This window comes from Calliopsis andreniformis, chromosome 10, assembly GCF_051401765.1.
Source record: "Calliopsis andreniformis isolate RMS-2024a chromosome 10, iyCalAndr_principal, whole genome shotgun sequence".
NCBI lineage: Eukaryota > Metazoa > Arthropoda > Insecta > Hymenoptera > Andrenidae > Calliopsis > Calliopsis andreniformis.
This window is the reverse complement of record NC_135071.1, coordinates 10704125-10718860: the sequence shown is the minus strand read 5'-3', so window position 1 is coordinate 10718860 and position 14736 is coordinate 10704125. Positions and strand designations below refer to the sequence as shown.

The following is a 14736-nucleotide window of genomic DNA, read 5'->3' as shown; positions in this document are numbered from 1 at the left end:
CAAAGCTATATGCATTCAAAGATTTTTATCAATAATTATGGCAGTTACAATAAATGTTCGAAATTTCTTTCTTCTCCAAGAATGTAGGTTTCCATTCTTCGAATTAATGATTGTCAAATCTTTCTGAATATTCTTTCTGTTTTATGAGTAACAGTAAATGCATTTTGAATCTTTTGTTTTCATTTGTGATTCTGAATAACAAGTTATGATGATTATGATTTTCCTCATTCTTCTGCCACTTCAGCAAAATTCAAGTTATTATGAATTAATAAAGTCGACATATGAATGAAAGAATGTTTACTTGAATGCTGAAGTGGGAGAAGAACGAACGTTCGATCGCTTGCTCTAAACGTACCATTATAAGAACTATTATTCCTATGAATCTTTGAATGCATATAGCTTTTCAATAAAGAATTTTTCGACTTAAACTCATATGAACATTTTTTACTTACCCAACGTTATTAACATAACATTAATATAAGTTTTGTCCCGACCTTCCAAGACACCCTGTATATTCAAAGTGCAATAGTCAATGCCACACATAGGAATCAGTGGTATTACCATTAATCCTCTCTCAATACGATATTATATAGCTACATATCAGACGTACTCCAATTATTTCCTCCCAATGAGATATTACATACAGTAACTGTATTTATCTCCTCTCTACGAGATCATGCTAAATTTGAAACCACCGTGCAACAGATCCTACTCTAAATCCTTCAGCCTCAAAATGCAAAACACGCTGCACCAAAATATCACAAAAAAACATCTTGGGACGATCGCAGACTCAAAGGAAGTAATTTATGCTATTATCGTTATTCACTTCCGAGCAGTTCCTCTTAATTACAATAACTTTCAAGGAACCCTTCGTCTTCGGGGGGCAAGAAGTTCGGTATCTACGCGTATCCCCTTGTCGAATTCACCGATAGCTCATACGCTTCCTTCCTACCTCCAGCGAGTGCTCTCTCGTGGTAGCAGCGATCGCGGTAAGGGTGACAAAACGTGGCTGGCGTTATCCGATATTCTCTCTGCGGTTGGTCCATGATCTCCAACGAGTGGTATCGCAGAATCAGACGAGGTGCACCAAGGTATATCGGGCTACGGTTCGGCGCTCACCGGTTTCCGGAAGCTTATTGGAGGCACGTAGTTTACACTGCGGGAGACAGGAAGCGATAGAGGGAGATACGAAGAGAGAACGCTAGATACGCTCCTCCGCGTCGACTTGCTTTCCTCCTCCACAAATAATGCTCTCAAACTGTTACGACTCGCCTCTCCTTGAATTATGGTTACATATGTATCTGCACCTAACTGTTTAATATCATGCTCGCATTATTACTGCTTCTGTTGCCGTCATTACTGTCGCTATCGCGATCTCGTAATTTCCAATACAACATAGAGAGGCGATACAGCGATATTATTGTTATTGCTATTACTGTTATGCGTTTTGTAATGGATATAACAGTTACCAATAACGGGCTAATTTTTTGATTACGCGTTATGACCATGACTGTGAAATAAGTTGTAAGATTTATGCTATACTGAGCGTTTTAGTTTGTACAAGTTTGAAAAAAGCAAATTCAAACGAAGATAAGTATTCTTTAGTGGATACCGAAGTTGTAGAGATTGACAGATGCGTTGCTAATTATGACAGTCTAATTATGAAGGTTTAATAATAAGTCATATACTTAAAACAGTTGAATCTGTTACTTATTTGGCGTTGCATTAATTAATATTACAAAATAAGCAATAAATTCAAATGTTTTAAATTTTTAATTTAGATCACTATCATGATTGTCAGTAGAAATATTGCCATTTCAAAAATATAAGTATAAATTCAAAGATAAAAATGAATTCTACATAACATTAGGAAATATAAAATGATTAATCACATCGAAGGTGGCGAATTAATTTGTGCCAATTTTCTCTAACCATATCACTTAATTAATTTCTATTCGAAATGAAGAATTTTCTCAGTATTGTTATCTCAATTAAGTACTTCACTTATTGCGAAAATCATATACAAAGTGTATCATAATAAGTGGGCAATACTTCAGAGGCTTATTTAACACCTGAAAACAATGAAAAAAGTTCACATAAACATATATCTTATTTCTGCTTATTTACGAGATGTAGCAAGTTTCATTTGTGAAGATACTTAAAATTCATAGTTATAAGTCTTGGAACACTTCCATACAGAATTGAACAAAGGTTTCAACGAAATGGAACATAAGGGAGTGTTGGAAGACTAATCACGTCTCATGTCAATGACAAGACGTCTCCAGACATGCCTTGAAATGCAAGGTACTCATTTTGAGCATCTCCTGTGAAGATAATCAAATACAAAATAACCCAACACAAAATTTGCTACATCTCGCAAACAAGACGAAACAAGACGTATGTGTATCTGAACTTTTTTCATTGTTCTTACAAGATGAATAAGCTCCTGAAGTATTATACACTTATTATGTCACACCCTGTATAATAGCTTACTTGAAGGGACAAATAACAGAAAACAGGTAGGGAAAAGTAAAAGGAAAGAATAGAAGAGTAGTGAAAAGAATAATTCGTCGAAGAAACATTGTGTGACGATGTAGCGACAGGATTCGTAGGGAAGTTATCGAGGAACCTTAATTACACAAACGAGAAACAGATGAGGGAAACAAATAGGAAGCTATGAGAAAACTAAACTGTCGTTTCCCTCTTTCTCCTACTTCCCCTGGAATGTTGTACAATAAAAAAGAAATCGATTTCTCTTACTTGGAACGAGAAAGAAGATGGTGGAGAAGAAAACAAGGAATCCGTCGGGTTTCCGTCAAGCACGGAATGTCGCGATAGCTGGAAAAAGTTGCCGCTTTCTACGTATATTACCATGCACATTTCCAATTCGCGTGATCGCTGTACTTCCATATTTGAAATATTTCATACGATGCAAGGTGAAATCAGAATAGGCAATTTTAATTGCTTCTGAACCACTCCGAGCAATTTTGAACAAACTAGGTTTCTCAAGTTTCATTATGACTGTATTTAATGACATTGTTATACTCAATTAATGATTAGAATACTACTAATGGATAGATTACTGAATATTTATTATTAAAAATAAAAGTCGTAGTATTAAATCAAGTAATCACATTAAATTTGAAACTCAGTAGTCTATTTAAATAATTAAAATTAAAAAATATATAAATATTATTTAATGTCCTTAATAAAGTATTTAATGGATTATTATTTATTGACTGTGCAGTCTACTGTGGTACAAAATGAAACATTCATTACCGACTTTATATCTGTTTCCAAATATAGGAATCAGCTACTTTTTTAGTTATGTCATTATTGCAATAAATGAGTAATATTTGTTATGGTCGAGTGTCCTAACACTTTCAGTCACGTGTATGCATTAAGACAATCCCGTTTAAACAACAGAGGCTAACATTGTAAGCTGCTAGCTTGTTTGTCTCGCAAAGTGGCTGAAAATGTATCAGCAGTTTAAAATTCATTGGTGGCAAGTGACGAGTCACGTGCCTTTAACACCTACAGCCTTATCGATTCGCGTTTATCTCGAGGGTTTAGTCATGTATCTTCCTTACCCACCTTATTCAAAACCGATAAGGATGATTTGTGAGCGTCCTACCGCCATTTGATCGTCCCTTTCTGTCGTAACTAACTTATGTAACTACGTGATAGAATTAAAAGTCTCCAGAACAGAGATATACCAAATAATAAATATTACTATTTTATTACGAATTACTATTTTAGACAGACAATGTCACTGTAGGCCAAACACCCATTTACACCACAAGTGTCTGAAGAAGACACCTAACTAACAATGTGTAATCAATCCAAATTATAAACCTAACAATTTATTTTTATTAATTCTATCGTATTATGAATATCTATAATGTAAACTTTATATCGAAGAGTGATAGCACTTCAGACGATAAAATGGTACAAGTGGTATTTTAAGTCGATAAATGTCCTTCAAAGAGCGGAAATATGGAGAGTGGAAACGTTGACGTTGCTACGAAATGCTAGTCCTGAATGTTTCACTCACTGAGCTTCGTCACGTGCGCATTTCACAAAAATCTGAGCTACATTTCTTCATAATATTCCATTTGGTTACCTGAAATTCAAACTCTCAAGTATTTACGCTTAATAATTAAACAGTATTACTATTTCTTTATAAACCTTCTTTTATGAATAAAAGACAAAGGATGATATCAAGAGTAAGAATTAAAGCAGTTTTGTCTTACATGAAACAGTAATTAATTGTTTATTACTTCATGAAAAAATGGCTGAAAATAACAATCTAGTGCGCAGCAATGAATTATTTTTAATGGAAAATTCTCTCCGTTACGAATAATTCAAAACGAAGCTGAATTAGTATTTAGCTACAAAACTTTCGAAAATTTCATTTCTTCTTTACAACTATGCAGAGATTATTTCGTTGAATCAAGAAATTAATAAGCTCCTGGTCTTGTTATTACCAGAGTAATAACCATAAATTTGGAATGCATAATAGACACTGTTGATTTCACAGACAGCTTAACATTACAGTGATGCAGGGCGTTATATTGTGGAAAACAAACAAATAAAAACAAATAAAGACATACATTACACATATGCATAGTTTTTAATTTACCTTGAATGAATTTATATCTACGTACTGTAAAACATATTCGAGGTAATACATATGAAGTATGATACATTAAAGTAGAAAGAAAATTATAGTTACATTACTTAGATTTGGGGATTTGGTTTCATACTAATCACGCTAGAACCCTCCCAAATGTCAAATTAATCAATTCTACTGTCTGTATTTTTGCCAACTTTAAAAGAAACATTTTACAGTATTTATAACATTAACTCTTCTTTTCATTTTCGTTTTTCCAATCAAATATAAATTTTTAATTGTCCAATATAACTGCGATATCAATGCAATCACGATAAACGAAAAGATCACAAACTCGATCAGGTAACATGTTTACACTAGATTTTGTTTATAGATGTACTGAGGAGTTATGGAAAAACGCCTATGATCCAGAAAAAATGCTGACAACTAAGAAGTTAAAAGTCACTTTACCACTCATCGTGTTTCGAAAATATATTGCTTTCTCGAACAATAAATTCGCTTCACCCTATTCTATTCGATATCCATGAATACTCCAATAGAAGCGGTTCCCTGGGATTTACCGGCTACTAAATAACGAAGCCAATAATGGACATAATAATGATAGCGCAGATGAGATTATCGGAATTGGAAAGATGCCAAAAGATTTATGTTGTTTACGTTCTTGCTTGTCAGTACGCTTTTTTTTACCGTGTCCTTTGCTTCTATATGTAAACGGATAATATTGGTAAAAGAGATAAGACCAACTGGGATTTCCAATTCATCTCTACTCTTTTTTGTGTAATATAAGGAGAAATTCGATTTTATTATTTTCAATGGACTGCTATTGAACCTTGTTCAGATTAGTTAAGTTACTTGAATTCAAGCCACTTGGGTTGAAGTAGCTTGAGGTTAAGTTTGTTGATTTATTTGAAGTTTAGACGTTAACTTCACTTGAAGCTTGAAAGAACATTTTAAGTCAAGTAATATAACACGTTCACATTGGTTAAACTGCCCCAAATCACTTGTATTCAAGCTACTTGAACTCAAGTAGTTAAGACTAATCTGAACGTGCCTAGATAAAATAGAAACTTAAAGGGATATTTCAAGTCAAATAAAATAACAGGTTCTCATTGGACAAGTTGTATTCAAGCTGTTTGAATTCCAGTAACTTGACTAATCTGAACAAGGCTTTAGATAAGTTACGATTCAAGATTCAATCGACGTTCTGCAGTAATGTTATTGGAATTACATCAAATAGCAATAATTCTAAATAAAAGAGACTGCGAATAATAGAAACTTGATTAATCGTGGAAACCTTGTGAATGTAAACTGCAGTACTCTCAATCTTTCACGACAGATATTGCCATGGTAGCTCCAGCAAAAGCTGCTATTTTTGGCAAGAACAATCTTTGAACAAGACTGTTCAAGTGTGTGAATATATCATTACATTCATTTCTTTACATCAATTAAGATAACTACACCAAATCTTTTGATAATCACTTAATCACTTGGCAACCACTACTTAATGTATGAAAAATCAGATCATACTGACATTACTAAAGAAATTAGACTACATGTTCGAAATGGAAAATGAAATGGAACCGACAATATTAACCCTCTGACAGTCTAGTAAAATCTCAAAACCAAACTAGGTACTTGTTTTCCTTTAGATCTCAAACAGAAAAAACTGACAAGAAAATGATGAAAGCTGTAGAAAAATCGGGACATACACTAATAAGCTTAAACGTGAGCATAAAATAATAAACTAAAACACTGTATCTCAATATAATTCATATAAAAAGATTTGCTACTTGGTGTTCTGCCTGAGCCTTACTCGGGCTAAACTGTCAAAGGATTTAATCAATTGCTTCAATACTGAAGCACAAACAGTCAGAATATGCACATTTACAATAAAGTAGGTACATGTAATCTTGAAACAATTTATAATATGACTCTGAAGTATTTATATAAATCCTAATAAAAATAACTGAATGGAAATTGGACGAAGCAAATAGTGGCGATCGTCAATGCAATTAGAGAGAAAGAGGAAGATGGAGGATCAACGATAAACAGCTAACGCAAAGTCAAGAACAGAAGAGAGAAATGCGCACAGGTGTAGAATTCCGTTCAACTGGACATTTATGTGCATTATGACACCACTGCAGAGGCGAACACACGAATGACGCAATATCCACATGATATCGCATTGATGTTTATTCAAGTGGCTATAACTTATACACAGGACCAGAGTATTGCGTGTTTGGATTCCCTAGTCCCTACGTAACCTATCCCTTAGCGTATGCTCCCTGTCCCAATACACTGGTGAACTAAGGCAGAACCAACAGTCAAGTTTACTATTTATTTCTCTCTTCCTATCAACATCTGCTCACACTACAAACATTCATAAATATTAACATAAACGGAAGCCATGGTGAATTTGTGAAAAATATGGCAAATTTAAACGTTTATAGTTAATAAACGAAGGCTCAAACGTGACGTGAGTTTTACTATGATCGTCTTATTTTGGCATCCAGAAGGACCATCATTATATTTCACCTGTAGTCGAACACTCTGTATAATTGAGTCCATAGTTCAGCCACAAATTTTAAAATCAAGGGTAAAAAATGAAAATATAAGACTTTAAAATTTTAAATAAAAAAACTTTCTTGTAGTGTGTCACAATAATAATACACCTAGAACAACGGTTTCGTGTGCTATAATCTACCGATAAGCTTTCCCCTTCGCAAAACAGACTAAAACGATGATTATCCTCTAAGCAATGGTTACATCGTGATACTTACGTACATACACCATCGTGCATAAACATTTTGACACTTTCACGTTATTGCAATATGTAAAATAAGCTAAGCAAAATTCTATAATATAGTTTCAGTTACAAATTTTATCTCAAACTATTATACAGGGTTGTTCACTTAAATAAAGCCACCTACATATCTATTCCAATTGTGATGATATAGAAAATATTTTATTTGAGACTTTGAACAAAAATTGCTTGCAGTCTATTGGTCCCTCGATACCATTCAAATAGAATATAAAATATTTTTTGACATCATAATTAGAAAAAAAGATATTTAGCTGGCCCTCCTTCAGTGGACCACCCTGTATAAAATTGAAAAATATCGATGAGAAAAATATTTAATATCAATTAATATCAATAAAAAGGTGGAGGTATTTCATCCATTTCCAATCATGTGACAGTGTCGTTTGTACACGATAGTGTACGTATGTAAGTGAGCATAGTAGAAAAGCACAGAGTCCCAGTCCCTTCCGAAACAATTAATTACTTATTAGGAATATTGCAAAGTATTTAACCCCAGTAGCCACTCCAATGAGATGACCAACAAAGGAGCTCTGATCTAAAAAGGAATCATTCAACTGGGTCCAGAGGACTTCACCTAACTTCCTGCCTCTAAGGAATATTATTCTAGGCAGAGATACCTGTATTTTCTTATAAAGTTCTTAAGCTTCTCCAAAGAAACTGTCAGTAAACATTTCACAATTAGAACAAAAAAAAGCAATGGTAACTAACGAAACAACATCACAAAGTATCAATTTAGAAAATATAGAAATGACGGTACCATTTTGTCTTTTTTCTCCTCTTCCTTTATCTCTCACGTCTCTCGCCTAATTTCGTATCCAGAGCATGTCTCCATTTCATAATAAGTGACGATACCACCAATACCAACCAAAAAATCGAAAACAGTTGGCGTGGAATGACACGTGTCTATTTGACCAGTGTATCCGAAAGTGCAGTTATTACCTACGACCAGCAAGCAAAAATGTTTCTCCCCGTTGAACACGTGTATATAGATACGTGTAGTAATGTGCATATGCTTACAACAGCGCACGACGTGCACGCACACACAGCCATACAAAATATTCTATCAAAACCCTTGCAGCGATCGAGGCAGATGGAAATTTAATTCCCGAAGGCAGTCGGGTATCTCGGGGCCAAGGAGAACGGGTAAAGTCACAGAATTGAATTTTGAAAGGTCCTCTATGTATAAGACTTTCCAGGATGTCGATATACGCCGCATCCGCTTTTCCTGAGAATCGAATATTTTCAGGAAAATGCCGAAACAACGACAGACCTGGCCAAACTTTCAATATTGAATTCTCTTTGGATATCGAACGTTGATAACGCTTACGAATTGCTCCTTGTGCGTATGAATAGCAAAAATAACGTTATTGAAGTAAATTGTTTGCTGTTCATTTCAAATTCTAGTCGCTGTTTTGCACTCTCTTCATTTATAGATTTCGGATTCAGCGTAAATACAAAACTAAAAATAAAAATATTGCGATCACTAAGTACTTAAGTCATTACTGTTACTGTAACTCGATGCTATTACAATAGTGCACTATTTTATTTTTATTGTCAATATTTATTATAGTCTTAACATTTAAGATCTTTCAAACATTCAAGTTATTTCTTACAACATTATCAAGTTATTTCCTTGTACATTTATTACGAAAATAGTTGTATGTTGGAACCTATCAAGCTTTTCACCTTTTCAACTCTGACATTAAAATTGCAACACTCTCTTTTAACTACCCAGATGATATAAAAAACAAAAAATTGAACAAAACAGACTTATTAAGTTCTCATGCTTCGATCGTTAAATCACGAAACAAAGTAGGTACACGTTAAATGAAAGAGTGTGGCAGAACACTATTTGTATTCATCCAGTTCTTGCTATTACATTTATAATTCACTTGATGTTGTATTCAATCACCGTGTAGCGCCATGAATAAAAACAATTTTTTCTATATTTCCGCTGGAGCACACGCAACAACATGTTATCTATAATTTTGTTGAGTCATTAGGACTGGAACCGTCATGAATCTCACGTCGATTCCATGGCTTACAGCTCGTTAGTCACGACATCCAACTATGTATGTACTTAGGTACACTACTATGTATGTATCGATCGAATCAACCTTAATAACAGGTCATTAGATCCGTAGTCTTTTTACTTTGCAGCTGGGAGTAGGAAAAAAATTATACACCTTAACGATATTGGATATATTATACAAAACAAATCCTCGCACAGCATACTATCATATACGTGTTTCGTGTAATTTTGTGATAATTATGATTTTATGCTTGTTATTATATCTACAGAAATTATATCTGCACTATTGTAAGGAAATCATTACAATTTCAAATTGAAGCTTTATTATTCACCGAGTCGCGTATTATAAAACAGCCAGGATCGCTTCAAAATTAATCTACCGATCACAAAAATCTGGCGATAAGTAAAACTCATTAGAAATTTAAAAATCACTCAAGATTTTACCAAACAATAGTACAAAAGAGAAGGTTCATTAAACTTTGTAAATTTTACAATACATTCTACGATTGTAGTATCAAAAGAATTTTAAGAGGGTATTCAAGTCTAGATTACAATTTTTAAAGTGTTTTGTTAGATTCTTTTTAAACGATAACACATTTTTACATCGAATTTTTTCGTATATTATTCACCTGTATGTATTTAAGAAATATATACAATTTTTATGTAAAAATATTGATAATTATAGAAGGTACAGTTACTTACAGCTGCCACGATTCCGACTGTACTGCTTATCTAAAATGAATGAATAAAAAATAATCTTCCCCAATATGAACGTGGCTATGACCGAAAGCAGAATTGTGCAAAAGTATTGAAAATTAAAACTTTGGCACCACATTAAAGTTGGATTATCAATTTTATGTGTCTTTTTATCTTTGACATGTTAAAAGAGGTACTAGAAAAAATCAGATTTTCAAAATCCTAGTTCAGGCAATAAAGATAGATATGCATGGTATTCCCTCCCAATTTCGAGCAATTAAAACTTGAAATATCATGGCAACCATTTGGAAAAATGTGGTTTCGAGAAAATCTAGTTTAAAGTTTACTTAATACCGCTCAACGATGCATTGCACGTTGCGAACAATTGCTTTTACTGGTATTCCAGGCAAACTTGAAGTCTGAGCATAGAGTAAAGCTTACGTGACGAAGCCTCAAGTTTGCCTGGTGTACCTATAACTTCATTCACTTTACGAGTCGAGCAATATCCATTGGGAGAAATATTTTCGAAGGCATAGAGATACCTTCAGAAAATGAGTTTACAAAAATCGATTTTTCTAAGTTTCTAAACTAGAATAATTCCTTGATAGAATAAAATTGGGCCAAACACAATTAATGATCAATGAATAACAGAAGTACTTAATATCTAATCATTACTCACGTAAGGATTGCACTGTTAATTATGATTGAATGAATAATATAATAATAATAATGATAATGATATTGTGAATGTGTTTTAGAAAACACATATGAACAATAAGAATTTAGTTACGTTCTAAAAATTCAGAGAAATCAGAATTTTGATATTGAACTAAGTACAACTTCTTTTTAATACAATTCTCATTTCAAATATTTATTTTATCTATAGTAAATATGTATGTGTAACAAATAAAAATAATGTATTTCAATTTTTTCCAAATTTTCAAAATTTCGAAAAATCCACTGAAATACATTTAAACATTGCTAAGGGCTTCAATATATACAAATTTCGATAAATTTAAAATGGTACTGCAAAAAGTGTTTGATTTCCCAAGAAGTATTCCTTACCAACATATCAGAAATTGTAACCAACATAGATAACTTTCATTAAAAAGTACAAAAATGCGAAACTTAGTCGACATAGTTTTCTTAGGGCAGCCAAGCTGAATACACGTTGTTACGTAAGCCCAAAAAACTGATGAAACAGGGTGCGAAACTTTAGTCATGTATACACGAGTACAGTCGTACCTAATAGAGTCAGTGAACAAACGGACAGAGAATCTTGAAGAAGGGAACAGACTCTACGACCGAAAGTCAGACTACCTTCTTCTTACATAGTTGTATACATGTGTTATATGCCCTGCGCAGTACGAGAAGCACTAAGGACATCCCCGACACGCTGATACATCACACCACCCGAGATAAAAGTTTGCCGCTCATTCTCGCGAAATATGATGGCAGCCATATGCGCTTACCTACAAACGACCAGAGCTAAGTAGTTATCGAATAACCAATATACAGAGTGCTCTTAAACTGCTCCCATCAAATTTATTAACGCGCTTCGTACTTGTAAGCATTAATGTGATAATAAAACGATATACATATTTACCTATTATGATAATATTCAATGCTCAAGTTCTGCCCTTGCTGTAGTATCTTTAGAAAATAATCCTACTTAGTAACTGGATCAGATTACAGTTCTGCTCCAAGTAAAGAGATAGAAAAGTATGAGGATGAACAATTTTTGTGATTCAGTCAACACTACTTGCTTCTACAATTTCTTTTACGCCTGTAACTGTGTAATTGTATAATGCTCTCACGGAAATTAATTTGTTTAAATCATTCAATGTATAGAAAAAGTGTAGTTCTAGTGGGAACTCAGAATAGTGTTCTCTGGATCGAAGATGGATCCTGGATGAATTAGCCTCTAGGGTTAAGAATTACCCTGGCACTAATTTAAGTCCCTAAAATAGGGCTAGAACCACTTTCTTCATTTCTTTCATGAAAAAATTATACAATTTCAATAAAAAATTATATAGGAACCTAACTTTGAATTTGGTGCGTTTCTTTGAATAATATTGAGTAGCAAACTCGAATTCAATAATGTTGTAGATATCATGCGAACCAGATTAAATGATGTACCTATCTACAATTTATTTCTTAAAAATAAATGATACTTAATCGATTCTTTAAAGATTATACATGATATGCTTAATTGGAAATAGCTTAAATTTAACATTACATATTCGAAATCTAGGCTTGAAGGAATTCCCCTCCTTATTCCTAGTATTCCTACTATTCCTAGGGTTAACCCTCCCAATATTAGGGTACTTGTCCATATTTCTGAGCTCGTACCTGATTCTGTGCCTTTAGATTAAACTCATGTATAAAAAAGTACTTTTATGGATAAACTGAGGAATTGTTCTATTTGAGTTTACTTGTTTTTTATACTATCACTTTTTATAAAATTCTTTTTTTAAAAATAATTTTATTCCAAAGATACAAAAATAGATACGAACACAGAAATGTGGATAAATACTCTATGCCAGCCACTAGTGACTCTCTGGTGCGAGTCAGAAGTGTCCCCAGCAATAGCCAGGATGTACTACAAGTGTTAATAAAACAAATTGTAACGTTTGTTGACCATATTAGACTTCTCATCACCTGTTTTTGATATTGCCATTTGACAGTTTCATAAAAATCGAAAAAAATTACTCGCTAGTTCCCTTCGTCTATTCATATCAGCAAAAATCAGCGCACTATTCACGTAAAAAACAAAATGAAGCGACCTATTCTTTGATGCAAATGAATTAAGGGACTGCACGAAAAAAAGAAGGGAACAATATATTCACCGTCAAAAGCATTTTATTAGTCACGGTATTAATTGCAATACAAGGCAGAAATAATATCAGAGTATTTAAAAAGAATAAAGGGAGCACGTGTGTCAAAGGCATTTTTAATAAACAGCGAGGCTCAGGTCGATAGTGCCGCTTTATCCCTATATCCAACATATTTTTCAACCACCGCGTACTTTCATTAAAAATTTATTAATCAGAGGTTACGAGGTAAAAACGACGGCCTCGAATGACGCATTGTATGCATGCATTCTATGGATATGTACCATTATGCGAAAAGAGTTTCTACTCACCTCCACAAGGGTGATGAGAATAATAAAAAGAGGTGGTGGGCAACATGTGTAATGATCAGCATAATACTTGCGGTCCCTTTCCTCCGTAAGGAATTCATCGCCGATCATGCGGACCATCCTGTAACCAAAATAATAATTCATTTATTGATTTCCTTTACGTGGTTATATTTAGAACAGCCTCCTTCCTCTTTTCTTTCAAGCATGCTTAAGAATTGGAAACTTGAAACTCTCAAAAATATTCTATTTTCAACTAAATCGACTTCGAAAGAAAGACGTGAAGAAAAATCATTTATTTTGTACGACAAAATAAAGTGAAGAGTTTAATTCACTGATATCAGTTGAGAAGTTAGCTTAGAGAATAAATTACCTAGAATTAACATAATTCATGTTAATTGAATTAACTAGGTACTGTTACTAATAATTGTCTAATAAAATATTCGTGTTCCGATGCAATTTTTATTATCTTTAAGATATGCAAGAAAGTCATATAAATTATCAGAATTCGAAGTAAATTGAATTTTAAGATATACGTAGCTACTATTATGTGTTTGTTACTTAAATAGTAGAATTAATCAGAGAATTAATTAAAAAAACTTTTTCAACTTAATGCATCGATAGCTGAAGGATATACTTGAATCAATCATTAACCCGCAGCAATTTTCACGCAAAAGAATACGTATAGAACTTCGTTAAACGTTGCCAGAAGTAGAGAAATAATGAGGAATAATGAGAAATTAACTGCACCGATTCAACTTCATTAACAGGGACGAGAGAAACATTTTCATAGAATTTCGAAGATCTCTGACATCTATAGTTTTCTCATTATTTCTAAGTGGGCACTTGTCAATGTCAATACGACGTATCTGTCGGAGCTCATCTACATAGTTACCTACCCTCTTATGCGCTATCCTGTACATATCAATTCAAATTATCATTAACTACTAGCTTTCAAAGGACACTCAATTATGGTTAATTCAATACCTACTAATTAATTTTCAAGTACTCAATCTTTGTGTACTTATCCTTTCTTAGTCTCAGCTATTATGCCATAATTATAAAAATATGTAGATTTACCTAAAAAAAATTCGATGACTTTCAGAAAAATATTTTGCATTTGTATTTTCTTTATATATTTTCTACCTGCAGTCAAAAATAAGCAAGGTATTCGAAATGCTCAAGTTAGGTGGAGCACCCTGTATAGACGTTATGAATTAGACTTTGCTCCAGTTGTAACAACTTCTAAATGTACCTAAACAAACTATTGAATTCACGAATAGTATTTACTTTACAAACACACATTAAATATATAATATATTCGCGGGAGAAGTCGTGTTCTTCACAGCACTGCACAATTAAGAAGAAAGAATTGCAGTTTCGTGATCACGACTCCACAGTAAGTAGCAAACAGC

At 33.3% G+C, this 14736-nt stretch overlaps 1 protein-coding gene across 1 annotated transcript in view; it reads right to left on the bottom strand.

Moving 5' to 3' along the window:
• Positions 1-14736, bottom strand: part of Stet (stem cell tumor) — a 336681-nt gene that overhangs the window by 32757 nt on the left and 289188 nt on the right. Inside the window, exon 6 of the mRNA XM_076386383.1 lies at positions 13328-13445. Within this exon, the coding sequence (XP_076242498.1) occupies positions 13328-13445 (118 nt within the window). The remainder of the gene's footprint in view (positions 1-13327; positions 13446-14736) is intronic.